The sequence below is a fragment of the Mesoplodon densirostris genome, chromosome 2, assembly GCF_025265405.1.
Source record: "Mesoplodon densirostris isolate mMesDen1 chromosome 2, mMesDen1 primary haplotype, whole genome shotgun sequence".
Lineage (NCBI taxonomy): Eukaryota > Metazoa > Chordata > Mammalia > Artiodactyla > Ziphiidae > Mesoplodon > Mesoplodon densirostris.
Genome location: NC_082662.1, coordinates 83,011,197 through 83,026,596, shown reverse-complemented (window position 1 = coordinate 83,026,596; position 15,400 = coordinate 83,011,197). Strand labels below are relative to the sequence as shown.

General features: G+C 36.8%; 1 protein-coding gene and 1 non-coding gene across 2 annotated transcripts in view; both read right to left on the bottom strand.

The window, feature by feature from the left end:
- Positions 1-15,174, bottom strand: part of BRDT (bromodomain testis associated) — a 45,687-nt gene extending 30,513 nt beyond the window's left edge. The window contains exons 1-12 of the mRNA XM_060119717.1: positions 14,980-15,174; positions 14,088-14,225; positions 12,077-12,191; positions 7,626-7,786; positions 6,595-6,945; positions 4,062-4,190; positions 2,818-3,006; positions 2,028-2,200; positions 1,442-1,731; positions 1,236-1,349; positions 676-768; positions 583-627 (exon numbers count right to left, since the gene is read on the bottom strand). Coding sequence (XP_059975700.1) covers positions 583-627; positions 676-768; positions 1,236-1,349; positions 1,442-1,731; positions 2,028-2,200; positions 2,818-3,006; positions 4,062-4,190; positions 6,595-6,945; positions 7,626-7,786; positions 12,077-12,191; positions 14,088-14,225; positions 14,980-15,168 — 1,987 coding nt within the window. The 5' untranslated portion in view covers positions 15,169-15,174. The remainder of the gene's footprint in view (positions 1-582; positions 628-675; positions 769-1,235; positions 1,350-1,441; positions 1,732-2,027; positions 2,201-2,817; positions 3,007-4,061; positions 4,191-6,594; positions 6,946-7,625; positions 7,787-12,076; positions 12,192-14,087; positions 14,226-14,979) is intronic.
- Positions 11,900-11,972, bottom strand: TRNAE-CUC (transfer RNA glutamic acid (anticodon CUC)). Its single transcript has one exon. It is a non-coding gene; the product is annotated as a tRNA-Glu (tRNA).
- Positions 15,175-15,400: the final 226 nt, after the last annotated feature.

The following is a 15,400-nucleotide window of genomic DNA, read 5'->3' as shown; positions in this document are numbered from 1 at the left end:
TAAGGTAACATGGTACTTTAGCATAACTGAGAATCTGAATTTAAAGTACATTTTTCTATAAATGGACGATAATCGACAGTGAAGAAAACACTGAAGTGAAAAAAATCTGCTTTACATGTTTTCCGGGATGACTGGTTTCTTAATTCAAAATGATTATTCAATTCAGAATATATTGTCACAACAGAGCACACTTTGCAACATTAGAGTGATTTGATATATCAGCGAATAAAGTGAAAGATGTCCTCAAATAATCTTTTATTAAAAAGTGAAAATCAGCATTTTATTCTGTGCTGTTTTTTGGTATTAGGATCTGATATTATATATCAGACTATCCCACCTCTAGTAAATTATTTTCAACATTACAAGCCTGTAAGTCACATACGTATAATATGAAGTTTCACTTTACACAGTATCTCTTTTAAGGAAAATAGTTCAGATTGTCAACATGCAATTAAATAATAAGTGTGGCATCCAAACCATAGACTCTGGGTAAGTAACAAACATTTCTTCAAACGATAAGTCTCAATATTACAAGAAAAATATTTTCCCACAAGCAGAGGTATACTTAAGGGGACAGCTAACCTGATTCGGAATCACTGCTGTCTGAAGAACTGGAATCACTGCTGTCTGAAGAACCTGAGTCACTGCTACTACTTTCAGACTCTGATGAGCTACTGCTGCTGCTACTGCTACTGCTGCTGCTACTGCTGCTGCTTTCACTCAGTCGGGAACCACTTCCAATGGCCTTGGGTGATTGAGTTTTCTCAGCTACAAAATACGAAAAGACATTAAAAATGGCAGACATTATGCACTTCCTTGCTGGTGCAGTGGTTAGGAATCCACCTGCCAGTGCAGGGGACACGGGTTTGAGCCCTGGTCCAGGAAGATCCCACATGCTGTGAAGCACCTAAGCCCATGTGCCACAACTACCGAGCCTGTGCTCTAGAGCCGGCGAGTCACAACTACTGATGCCTGCGAGCCACAACTACTGAGCCAGTGTGCCACAACTTCTGAAGCCCACGCGTCTAGAGCCCGTGCTCCGCAACAAGAGAAGCCACCGCAATGAGAAGCGAACGCACCGCAATGAAGAGTAGCCCCCGCTCTCCGCAACTAGAGAAAGCCTGTGTGCAGCAACAAAGACCCAATGCAGCCAAAAATAAATAAATAAATGTATATATATATTTAAATGCCAGATATTAAATAGTTACAGGAACATTTTAAAAACAGGTACCTACGTTTTGTTTGATGTTTTCTAGAATTTAACTGATTATTGATGTCCTGTAACCGCTTTTCCAATTCTTGCTTTTTCTGTGAATAAAGTTCTTCTTTGGACTTCATTATTATCTTACCTGTGTGATTTAGGAGAAAAAAAAAGAGTGAGTACAACCAAAAACTAACACAAATACCAGACTGATTTCTACTAATAAAAAGAAATACATACCCTGAGGTTTTAGTGGTCTTTTTCTTAGACATGCAGCAACATATTTTTCCAGTTCTCTCAGTGTTGATGCTTTCAGTGTTTCGAAGTCTATATCTATTTCATCAGGGTTGGACTTTCTCAGTGAAGGCTCTCCAGACAGTATTATATGAACGACTTGCCCAAGTTTATCTCCAGGGAGTTTGTTTATATCCAAGCTTAACTGTCTTTTCTCATGATAGTTCATGGGTTTAGCATTATCTTTATTTTCAGATTTCCCAGCGAAGACCTGTTGTTTCCCCTTCTCTGGCTGACTGTAACAAAAGTTTAATTTAATCAAATGTATTTTAGATAATGTTATTTTAATAAGGCATCATTAAAGATACTTACTTGCAGGGCTTCCCTGGTGGCGCAGTGGTTGAGAGTCCGCCTGCCGATGCAGGGGACACGGGTTCGTGCCCCGGTCTGGGAAGATCCCACATGCCGCGGAGCGGTTAGGCCCGTGAGCCATGGCCGCTGAGCCTGCGCGTCCGGAGCCTGTGCTCCGCAACGGGAGAGGCCACAGCAGTGAGAGGCCCGTATACCGCAAAAAAAAAAAAAAGATACTTACTTGCACTTGGACTTTTCCTTTAATTTTATTTGCTTAAACTTTTTCCTTGGATTTTCATCTCTGTTATCAATCTTTTCTTTTTTCTCTTCCCATTTAGACTTCTTATTCTTTCTCTTTAGCTTATTGAAAGGTACTTGGGACAGAACCTGTAGCTGTTGATTAACAGCTTTAAGCTAATAAAGGAAAAATTCTTTAAACATTCATGGCTCTAAATAATTAAAGACAGTAAAAAAAAAATGAAGGCACTCAAAAGTCAACATTATCCTTTGTGAAATTCATTTCCTTCAGGTTGATATTTCATTTCACAAATTCATTATTTTGAAAGGTGTATGTTAAATTTCAAAGACTACCATGTACTCAACCCATAAACTTAAATATTCATCTAAAAACAGACCAAGAATCATTAATTTTTCCAGGCAGTCTTAAGTCTTAAATCATTGATTTTTCAGGATTGAGCTCAAAGCAGGTTAACATTTTATCACAAAAGGTAACAAATGTTAAATAAAGATCTCATCCATAAACTATCCAGGTAATGTCATATAAATTGTTACAATGAGAATCAACTCATTGTGATTAGGAATATAAATAACAGAATTTTAAGATGTATAGATTTTTGAGTAGGAAAAGACTATTAAACATTAAAAATGTGCCAATAAGTAAATAAAGTCACAGTTAATACGTGATCTAAATATAACAGCTTTTAATCTACAAATAGGATTTTATAATAGATCAGCAGCCGCAGCAGCTCATAGAAAGAATATAAAAACTTTGTATCAATATAAACAACTACCTGCTCCTGAAGCTTTTCAAGACGCTGAGCTTGTTCATCTTCAGAATCACCAGAAGAGTTATCTGCAGAGGAAGCTTCACTACTCCTTTCTCTACCAAGGGTTTCTGTGGTATCTGTTTTGATGTAACATACAGGCATACTCTCAACAGGTTCATCTGGGATCTTTGCAAAATGCATTTCGAAAACGTCCTACAATGGAAAATCAGACTGTTAAGGTCTTCTGCATTTCTGATTTAATGCAGCAATAACACCTTTTAAGAAAAGGTACATTACAGTGTCATTTTTAAAAATTTTTCTGTCTGTACCTCGCAGCTTGCTGGATCCCAGTTACCCGAGCAGGACTGAACTCGGCCCCTCGGCAGTGAAAGCACAGAGTCCTAACCACTGGACCGCCAGGGAATTCCCTCAGTGTCATTTTTTTGTTTTTTTTTTTTTTTGCGGTACGCGGGCCTCTCACTGCTGTGGCCTCTCCCATTGTGGAGCACAGGCTCCTGACGCACAGGCTCAGCAGCCATGGCTCACGGGCCCAGCCGCTCCACGGCATGTGGGATCTTCCCAGACTGGGGCACGAACCCGTGTCCCCTGCATTGGCAGGCAGACTCTCAACCACTGCGCCACCAGGGAAGCCCCTCAGTGTCATATTTTGATGAGAATTCTATTTTTCCTTGTGGTACTTATTTCACAATATATACATATATCATAATGTTGTATACCTTAAACTAATACAGTGTCAATTATACCCCTATAAAACTGGAGGAAAAAAAGATTTACCAGAAATATAATAAGACTCATGCTTCCCTGCCTACCAACCTTAGCAACTTTTCTCCATTTTTTCCAGGTAAGACAGACCTCTCAGATTATATAGGGGAAGTCCTTTTAAGATCTCCTGCCCTGTGGCTGGTGCATCATTCTACTACCTCCCAATGGCTTAGCCTCAAAAGTCCTTGAGCCTTCCCTTCAGTGGGACACTGACTCCAGTCAACCCTCTCTCAGATACCTACTGTCCTCTCTTCACTACTATTTCCCCAGTACTTTCTATATGTAGGGCAGCTTCATTAACAGATTTACTACGAATGGATGCTATGCCTCAGAAAACAAACAACCCCCACAATTTTAAGAGTATAAATTATGCTTTACTACTTGGTGGGGGTGGGGGCGTATTCTTTGTCTCTTGAGTTATGGTTCTAAAATTTTTAAACTATGTTCAGAGGAAACTCACTTTCAGAGCACAAGTAAAAACTCACCTGAAGCATTCTTGCCATTGTAACTACTTCATGATCTGGAGGACTGTATTGGTAGCAATTCATGAACATTAATCTAACATCTGCAGCAAATTCATATGCATGTTTATATTCTTGGTTATCCATTTTCGCCTAAATTAAGGAAAAATTACAGAATTCATCAATAATACAGTTCAAAAATTATTTGAGCACCTATGTTAAGTGTTTATATTATGAAATAATTCAAACATACAGAGGAATAATAGATAATACCAAAACCAGATACCCACCATCCAGATTTGACAAACATTAAAATTCTGCTACGCTTGTTTTGTATTTTTAGACTTTGAAAAAATCCAGTGAATTTTGACAAGTAGAGACAAAGGAGGGTGTTTCAAGTATAGAAGAGTACAGGAACAAAACCACAAAAGCAGGAAAAAAAACAGTGTTTCCAGACAATCTTGGATAGACCAGTTTGATTGTAGGAAAACAATGAATAAATAAACTCCTTAAATGAGCCTTGGACATCTAAATGAAAGGTTTATACTGTATTAAAATTCTCCTGGGAATGAAAAGACATTAAAAATTGAACAGAAGAGAAATATCAGGATGGGTTACATTTTTAGGTAGCTGCATATAAAGTGGATAGAAGTGAGGATACAGAGTAGCCAGTTAGGCAGCCACTATAAAAAGAAAAATGAGCAGTCAAGAAAATCCTATAGACTGCTGGGCAAAACAAGTGTATATTAACAGACAATCCATGAATAAATACAAAAGGCCAATAAATAAATACAGTATGCCAGACATCATTTGCAATTAAAGAAACACATAACTAAAACAAGAAACATAATTTTCTACCACTCAGATCACTGGCAACTGGGAACGATTTCAGAGAACTAAATTAAATAAAGTCACTATCTTCTTATCCCTGGAATTCTATAATAGCCTCCTAAATAACCCAGTCTCCACATTGCTGCTACAGAAGTTACTGTAGGAATCAAATATGAGGACCTAATCCTCATGTTTAATGCCAGCTCTAGGCCTCTACAATGAGGGTCTTTCATGTTCAAGCCCCAGTTTCCATCCAGTCTCATTTTCCCCTACTCATTGCTTCATATTGTGTCTCATGTTGGCTTAAATATTGTATTCTGGATGCTTTTATGATCTGAGGGCCTTCCAAGTTGCTCTCCCTGCCTGGAATGTCCTATAGCTCAGGGGTCCCCAACCCCCAGTCCTGTTAGGAATAGGGCCACACAGCAGGAGGTGAATGGCGGGTGAGCAAGCGAAGCTTCATCTGCTCCTCCTCGTCGCTCGCATTACCGCCTGAACCATCCCCTCACCGACCCGTCCGTGGAAAAATTGTCTTCCACGAAACCGGTCCCTGGTGCCAAAAAGGTTGGGGACCGATGCTATAACTTACTAAGTCTTACTTATCCTTTAAGACTCAGCTCAGGTTTACCTATTTCAGGTATTGTTTCATGACCTCTCATGTAAGTATTAGGGGAAAGTAGAAAAGCATATTTTGAAGAGATAATGCTTAAAAATTTTTAAGAACTTAAAACATGAGCTTCAGATTGAAAGTGCTAATTTCCAATCAAGATGAATAAAATTAAATGCACAACGAGCAAGAGGAAAGACAGACTGCCTACAAAGGGATGACAAGTAGACTGACAGCAGACTTCCTAGCAGCAACAATAAATGCCAAAGGATATTGTCCTAGTGCTGAGGGAAAATAACTGGTCATTCTAGAATTCCATAGTCAGTTAAAGAACCATTCAAGAATAAAGACAAAATACAGATACTTTCAGAGATAAGACTATTACAAGTTTACTACCTATAAATGCTCATGGAAGAACCACTGAAGTTGGCACTTCAGCAAAAAGAAAAACTAAGAGGGGAAAGAGTAAGAAGCAAGAAATGAGGGTGAGCACAAAAATTAGTAACATGTTAATAAACAATGTTGATGATAATAAACAAAACAAAACTGTGTTTAAAAGAACCAAACTTCTAGACAATAATAAAGAACAGGGAGTACAATGAGTAGTCATTCAGGAGGAACACTGAGATAATGCATCATTTTGAAAATGCTACAGTTCTACTCTTTTAGTAGTTTCCTTTAAAATGAATATAAATAATTAAAATTTTCCAATAATTTAAAGCTTCCAAATCAGCAATAAAGAAAATTTACCAATCTGGCAGAAGACCAAAAAATGCAGAGAGGAGTAGAAACCACATAAATGCCTTGCCAAAAAAACCTTTTTTGTATTATAATTATGCAAATTAAAAATATATATAACAAGAAAATATCTACAAAGTGAAAATTCAGGGTACAGAGTTGTATTACATACTGTAACTCAAACATTGTGGTAAATAACCATGAATGTGTTTGAACTGAAGAAAATAAAAAGATACACTTTAAAATGTTCCCATGATTAACTTCAGGTCGTATGACTACTGGTGATTTTTTCTTTTATCCTTTTCTGAATTTTAAATTTATGATGACAAGATTACTTTTATAATCAAGAAAAAAAGTTCCTCCTATTAACACAACATTTACCTTGATGGTTCCAAGATCCATTGGATTTTTCACAATATCATAGTAGTTATGGAGTCCCAAAGCATTAATGTCAACAGGATTATAAAAGGGCCATGCATATGACATGTGTTTCTTTGCAAGCATTTCTTTAAGAATCTCATTACAGTGCCTTAATTGTTCGGTTACTTTAACATTCTTTACAACTTTATATCGTTGCTGAGAATCCGTCGAAACATTCGTCAGCACATTTTCTTTTACAAGTGGCATTTTCCTTGATTTTTTTTCTGTAAGTGTTGGGGAAGATTCACCACTTGCTTTAACTACTGAAGCTGTAGGAGTTGTATCTGGTTTCCTCTTCACACTCTTTTTAACCTAAAACAAAACAATTTAAAAACAAAAAGAAAACTATATATAAGGTGACATTCAGAGCAACAGTTTTCACACTTTGATCATGACCCTTATCAGTTAAAAAAAGGAAATGATATTTAGCACCAAGTCTTCCATGTATTAAATATTAGTAAAGGTTAATTTTTCTTTCATAGGTAAAATAAATAGTTCAGATATTTCCTTCCCACGTCCCGGAGAACTGTCTGGTACAAACCTTTGAGACCAATGAAAGATGGGGGGGAAAAGTCATGGTTATATCAAAAAAGTTTCTGAATACCTGAAACCAGCTAGGGTATACAAGTTTAAAAAAGAAAATTATCAACCCACCAAGTTGTGAGCCAATAAAAGTTATATCTCCCAAAAAAGAAAAAAAAAGTAGTTGGACAACTGATATTAATACTACAAAGATACTAAATCAGTTCAAATTTTACCTAAGGAATCTCTAAACTTTGGTTTGCCTCCCAGGTCTCTGTTCACAAAATGTACACAGACAAAAAGATTGACTGCGGTATGCTGAAGATCAATTTTCTTATCAACTTAAAAAAAGGTATAAACTAACACACCATTGTAAAGCAATTATACTCCAATAAAGATGTTTTAAAAAAAAAGGAACAGACATCACAACAAACTTACACTGAAACATTTTAATGCTACAGTAAACTTACTTGGGAGCCCTTTGTGTTCAGTGGAGCACTTTGTGCCATGTTTGAAGGAGAAAGAGATGTTTTGGGAAGTACAGAAGGAACTGCTTGCTGCTTAAGCATTTTTTCCAGTGCTTTGAGGGATTGTTTTTCTTTAACAGAAACTGCTGCATTCTGTTGAGTATCTAGTAAAGTGTGAATCAGAGTCAGTATCTGAGTAAACCATAAAACTATTTTTCTTTTAGCATTCTATTGTAATACATTTAGTTCAGCTTTTAAAAATATAAACACAGTTTACACTCTCATTCCCTTTTGAAACCCTCCCACACATACTTGCTAACAGTTAGACTGATTTAGATATAATATTGGAGACTTCAAAACCTGTTATATTAATGGTAGGTTTATCAATTTTATTCAAAAAGGCGCCTGGCTTAAACTCAGACTAACAGAGCTCTGTGATTTTAGCTTCAGGTTGCTGTAAACCCGAGCAAAAATTTCAGACACCCTGGTGATAACTATATGGTACTACGTGAGGTCTTCAGAATGCTCTGCATAAATATCCTAGGACATTTGTTTCAGATAGTCCATCACTGGCTAACACAGAACAACAGATGTGAACATAATTCTCTTATCAAAGGAACATTTGTGCATGCTCTTTTGCCCTATATGTTCCCAGACAGTGCTAGGACTGGAGACATTTGGATCACATCACCTTGAAATCTATTACAGTCAGCACTCAGTATCCATAGGTTCCACATCTGCAGATTCAACCAACCTTGGATACAACACTCAGAGGCAACCCACGGATACGGGGGACCACTGTACTATGCCATTTTATATAAAGAGCTTGAGCATCCGAAGATTTTGGTATCCACGGATGGGTCCTGGAGCCAGTCCCTTGTGGATTCTGAGGGATGACTGTATTTCAAAAGCCCATCCTTCCATCTAGGCAACTCTATTCTTCTAATTGCCCAGGCCAAAAACTTTGGAGTCATCTGTGACTTCACTCTCTCTCAAACCCAACTTCCAATCCATTAGCAAACTTTTTTGCTCTATCTTCTTATCCAGAATCCAGCTATTATTATAGGTGGTAATAACCCTGAATTACTGCAGTAGCATCCTACAAGGCCTTCTTTCCTTCTGCTTTTTTTTTTTTTTCCTGCGGTACGCAGGCCTCTCACTGTTGTGGCCTCCCCCGTTGCGGAGCACAGGCTCCGGACGCGCAGGCTCAGTGGCCATGGCTCACGGGCCCAGCTGGTCCGCAGCATGTGGGATCTTCCCGGACCGGGGCACGAACCCGCGTCCCCCGCATCAGCAGGCGGACTCTCAAACACTGCGCCACCATGGAAGCCCCCTTCTGCTTTTTACATCCTATAGTCTATTCTCAAAACAGCAAGCAAAGGGATCTTTTAAAATTCAAATACGATCATGACACTTCTGCTCAATGTCCAGTGGTTTCTAATCTTCTCTCCAAGTAAAAGCCAAAGTCCTCACAATGGCTTGTAAGGAACCATATGACCTCTCTACTTTTTCCCCCTACCTCTGCGCTGCTTCCAACCTCACTTTCTATCACCCTTCCCCTCACTTATTTCACTCCAGACTACTGGCCTGCTGTCCTCAAGTTTGGTAGCCATAAGCAGACTATTTGCTCTGCCTGGCAGGAGACAGCCTCATGGCTCATTTCAACACTCCCTTCAGGCTCTACTCAAATGTCACATTCTCAAGCCACCCTATATAAAGCAACCCTCTCTATTCCACTACTCTTTAGTTTTCTTATTTTTTCCATGTCATTATCGTATTTGACATACAACATATAGTATCCCTGACTCTCCAAATTCTATAAATCTGGGAGTTAATAGAACACAGATGGACTTTACGAAAATATCTAATATCAAGCCCTGAAAAATACCTCAATATTTAGAGATTGAGTAGAAGAGGATGATAAGGCCAAGAAGACTACAGAATGGGAAGTAAACCCTCACAACTAGTGTGCACCAAGAAATAAAGGCATTTCAAGAGACAGTAGCCTTCTAAAGCAACTGATAAGGATCAAGTAAAATGACAACAGAAAAATATTACTTAAATTTAGCAACATAAAGACTACTGACAAGAACCTTTCTAGTGATGTAGTAAGGCTAGAACCTATACTGAAGTGAGTTCATGAGTTTGTAAGAGGAGAGCAAAAAACAGGACAGTGGCTGGAAGGATATAGGGAAAAGGTGAGTTTTAAAGATGAGATACTAGAGCATGTTTATAGTATAATAAAACTAACCTGATAGAGAATGAAAGGTTAATGACGCATGAAACAAAGGGGATAACCAAAGGAATAAAATCCTTAAGAAGGTAAGGAGGGAAGCAAGATCCAGGTCATAAATGAAGGCAATGGCCCAAAGTGATGGAAGGGAAAAGGCCTTTGCCCTAGCTGAGCCCTCTGCCTGGAATGTTCTTTGTTCAAATCTTAACTTCTCAATGAGGCCTACTTTGAACCTATCACGTATGTCTCTCTTTCACTACTAGAATGTAAACTCCGAGATGGCAAAAATTTTTGTTTTGTTCATTGATATATCCCAAGAATACAGAACAGTGTTCTGGTACATAAGAGGTACCCAAATATTTGTTCAATCAGTAAATCAACACCAATTCAATTCAAAGTACTAATTAAAATTTTTTTTTCTTTGCCATAAAGTATCAACATGTAACCACATTATTTAGACTAGCTACCGTCACATGGCAGTTTCCCTACCACTGTGCATAAAAAATGACATGACTAAAAAAGAAAAAAAAAAAAGACATGACATGACTTAGGCAGTAGAAAGCTCCTACTAAAAGTTACTTGGAAAGCTAGACCTTCACACCAAAGCCAAATCCTACCTATCTGTCAAGGCCAAACTCAAGTTCTATCACCTCTAAAGCCTTTCCCAGCTTTTCCAGTGCAAGTCAATTTCTCACTCTTGAACCATAGCACACACCACTTAGTAATTTCACCTGACGCTTATTGTAATGCATTGCCTTATTATTTTAAAAAGTTTTATTTCTAACTTAAATGTAAATTTAAACTAAGAGTTAGGGTGGTTATACTTTTTTGTAGTCCCAAAGTATGTGCCTTATAGGGACAAACATCCAAGTAGGTACTGACAGAAAAACAAAGTAAAAGAACTTTTGTCTAAGGGAAACCTATGCTTTTAGCAATAACCTGAGCACCTGAAATAAGCAGCTACAACTTAACCATCAAGAAACTGTTAAAGTGTTGTTTTAAAGGAAAACATTCTAAAGGTAAGTAATTTTCACCTTGCTAGAGATAATATTTTAAGTCAGCAATAATTATCACCTTGTTTTAACAATTTAAGTAACATACTGATCTATGTGTTTTTTGCCTCACAAGGGCTTATTTTAAACCTGTTGTGGAAACCTATGCTTAAATTGTCAGACTTACGATCAATCTTCTCCAAAAATAATAAAATAAAAACTTTATTAAATAGTGAGTATCTCACAGGATGGATGGAAAGCAAGCTATAAGTCATGACCCATCCTAAAGATCTATTAACAACCAGCAAAAAAGTACATCATACTATCAATAAAACAACCTCAACCATCACCTGAATTGGTACAAGTCTCATATGTCCCAGCCACTTAACATATACTTTACAAAAGTTTACAACCATGAAAGCTAAATATTTTCCAGATATTATAGATGAGGAAACTAACATGGAATGATTAAGGAACTTAACCAAGGTTTACAGGTTCAGTGACCCAAAAATAAACCAACATTTGACCTATGACAATCTTGATTAACCTCTACAATAAACCCATCTGAATACTTAAGATTAATTTTATAACTTCATATTTAAATATTAGGATTATTAGCTATAAAACATCTCCCCCTAAAGTTCTGAGTTAAGATCTAGAATAAGAGAATCTTCAGACCCAAGAGCAACACTTCATTCTTAGCTACGGGATCTTCTGACACAGAGAAATGCTGGCAATTTTGGCCCTCTTAATTAGTATAGCACAGATACATGATCCACTAAAATAGTAATAGCAACTATAATTACTTGGTGCCTACTAAGTGAATGGCACTGTTCTATAGGAAACTTTGCTCCAAGGCCATAATCTATACAGTCCTCCCAGTCTTGTATGATAGCCATCCTTGTGCTCAAGGTTTAGCAGATTGTTTAAAGGGACATTTTAGATGTAAAAGGACTTCTAGATGTCTACCTCTTTTCAGGTATTATTTATTTATTTATTTATTTTTATTTATTAATTTTTTTGGCCATGCTGCATGGCTTGCAGGATCTTAGTTCCCTGACCAGGGATCGAACCCGGGCCCTTGGCAGTGAGAGTGCCAAGTCTTAACCACTGGACCACCAGGGAATTCCCAGGGACTTATTATTTAATTATAGTCATTATACTTACACACACATTCAAATATATATGAAAAAGAGAAAGAAAGAGAACATAAACCTTTTCTTGCTTACCTTTCTTTATTCTTTCCTTACCACCCACAACTTGCTCTTCTTGTGGCATCTGAGATAATTTCTGCCTGAACAGCTCTTCTAGAGTTTGTGCCATAAGAACAATGTCATCTCCAGGCTAGAAAATATATAAAATGTAACATAAGTTTACACAGTATGGTCACTGTATCAAATTTCTATAATTCAGGCTACCTTAGTGAAGGCAGTGCCATAGTACTCTTAGACAGTATTTACTAAACAGTATCGCTTCTAAATTAAGTATAGCAGCTCACATTTAAAATTCTAACATCCTACCCCTATAACTTCTAAAAAGGACTGAGGATGCCATTCTGAGCACTAAGGGTTAAAATCCAACCAATCCTACTAATACAAAAAGGTATTAGAAATTAGAATTTCTACCTTACAAATAGGTTAAAGCAAAACTTGTTCATGGCTGTGAAAAGTACCTCATGGTTTGACTTGATGTGATTCAATTAACTAAGCAATAAAGTGACACTGTAGAGCTAAGTTTTTTTTTTTTTTTTTTTTTTTTGCGGTATGCGGGCCTCTCACTGCTGTGGCCCCTCCCGTTGCGGAGCGCAGGCTCCGGATGCGCAGGCCCCGGATGCGCAGGCCCCGGATGCGCCCGTATCCCCTAGCATCGGCAGGCGGACTCTCAACCACTGCGCCACCAGGGAGGCCCTGTTTTTAAATCTTAACTATCTGCTTAGAAGTCTTCATCTTGCTTTACTTGACTACTGAGAAAAAACTAAATTACAAAGCAAAGCCTAAAGCAGACACCTATTTCTAAGTTAGGTAGTTCAGGAAAATTACTGAATTTTGTTTTAAAAAATTAAATGTAAGAGGACTCTTTACAATTATTAAATTAAAATGAATTTTCCAGTGGTACTTTCAGAATACCATTAGCTCTGATTTTTAAAAAATTCATATTAGCTAATAGTCTTAAATCCATTATATATAAGGTGGCACTGATGATTACCTTGGAAACTAAACCAATATTTCTATTACATTTCAGTGTCACTAGTGATTTTGAATAAATGGAATATAAGTTTTAAAATTTTTAGACAGCATAGAACAGCTTGAAAAGGATGCAGTACTTAGGGAAACAGGAATCCTATATGGAGGAAAATTGAATACACAAATCCAATTTTATGGATGAAGACAGAAGTGAAGATTAAGTTCAAAATGTCCACATATATTATCATACAGGCTAACACATTAACACAAATGCAAAACTACTACTGAGATATAACACAATGTGTCTGATCTTTAAGTTAACTTGTACGAAGTTTATAAGTATGTAATTTGGCCTTCCCTGATGGTGCAGTGGTTACGAATCCGCCTGCCAATGCAGGGGACATGGGTTCGAATCCTGGTCTGGGAAGATCTCTCATGCCGCAGAGCAACCTAAGCCCGTGTGCCACAACTACTGAGCCTGCGCTCTAGAGCCCGTGCTCCGCAACAAGAGAAGCCACGGCAATGAGAAGCCCGCGCACCCCACTCACCTCAACTAGAGAAAGCCCGCGCCCAGCAACAAAGACCCAACTCAACCAAAAATAAATAAATAAATAAATTTATTGAAAGAAAAAACAAGTATGTCATTTGTTTGGCTTCTTAGATTATAACTAGAGATCCATACTGTAAAAATTTAACCAAGATTAGTGTATAATAAGACTTATCATTCATATTTTAAGCAAAATGGCAGAAGTGTAGTAGAGAACATTTTGAGATAACACTTTATTCACAGAAACCAGCAATCATTAGTATTTTATTTTTTTAAACATAATAAGCCATTATAGCTATTCAGACAAAAATATAGCAAAAAATATGACAAAATGAACAAATATTGATACATGAAAATTAGGAAATAAAGTAAAAAACACTATCTTTAAAAATATGGAATGTACCCCGAATCAAGACTTGAAATTTGAAATCAGCACACTTGTTTATACATATCTCTTTGCTCTGTATGTAAGAGAAAAGAATTAGCAAGTATAGCATAAGGCTTACAGACCTTGTTGTATAAATAACAATTTGAAAACATTGTATTGAAGTCTTCTATACATTCCGAGGCTTTCACATAGTATTTATGTTCCAAGCGCTTCCGGATTGTATTTAAATCCATTGGGTTTTTTATAATGGTATAATAATCCTATGGTGTAAGAAGAAATTCTAAATGTTAGTAGTAAGAATGAATTCACTACAACAATTGGTTCACAAAGAAATTTAAGAAGCTATACACCTGTAACTAGAGAGAGCAACTGATTAAAAGTGATAATATAGAAACCAAAACCTTTTGTGATGAGAAACAAAGTTGATTACCATGGCATTTTTCTTCAGAGAGAAGGAAAAAAAAAAGCCAATAAAGAAAGAATAACAAAATAATATAAGAGTAGAACCATCCTGGAAAATAACAAGGGCATGAAGAAAAAGAAACTAGAATTTATGGAGTCTGACAAATCCAAAGTATGATCCCAGCTCTACAGTTTACTAGTTATATTACAAATTACTTTACCATTCTGTTATCAGATGGCTAAAAATTCTTAATATAAGACCTAAAGTTGAATTCTGTATGTGAAACACCTAAGTCTGTCAGGACGTGTCAAGAGTGACTTCTTGGAGAAGGGAACACTTATGACAACCTGACACCAAAAGGTCAAGGGACATATGCTATAAACAAGAAAGCATATGTTGATACTTAAAATTTACCACAACTTGCTAAAATGAGAATTTCAATGCTCAGAAAAACCAGTTTTTTGTTTTAGGAAAAAATACTCGTTGGGATATTCTTTAGTGGTGCTGAATAATTTTTTTATTAAGTTAGATATATTTCATAATATTTCTATCAGAGGATATTTACAGGGTTTTACTTGTTTTAAACTACCATAACTATAAGACACACTCACAGGCAACTTTAGTTTGACAGCATCCACAGGCTGCTGAAAAGGCCAGGAAAAACTATGCTTCCACAAAGCCTTCAGGACAACTTTTTGTAGATACTGCAGTTGATTCGTCAATTGCCCATTTTTCTTAGTATTTATATATGCTGGTGGTGGAGGGTTAACAATAGCTGTTTGTCGACTTGGCAGAGACATTCTCAACTGCTTCAAGTCCTTATATTCTAACGTTGTCTATAGGTACATGCCCTAAAAAACAAACAAAAAAAAGAAACCAGAAAACAAAAAACAAAAAAACTGAGTTATTTTCAAAGCACCTTTAAAATGGTTTTTATAGGAACAGAAAAGTTTTCTTCAAGAGTAGCAGATTTCATATTTTAAAGCATATCATGACTAGGACAGAAAAAAAAAAAAAAGAAAAAAGAAAAGC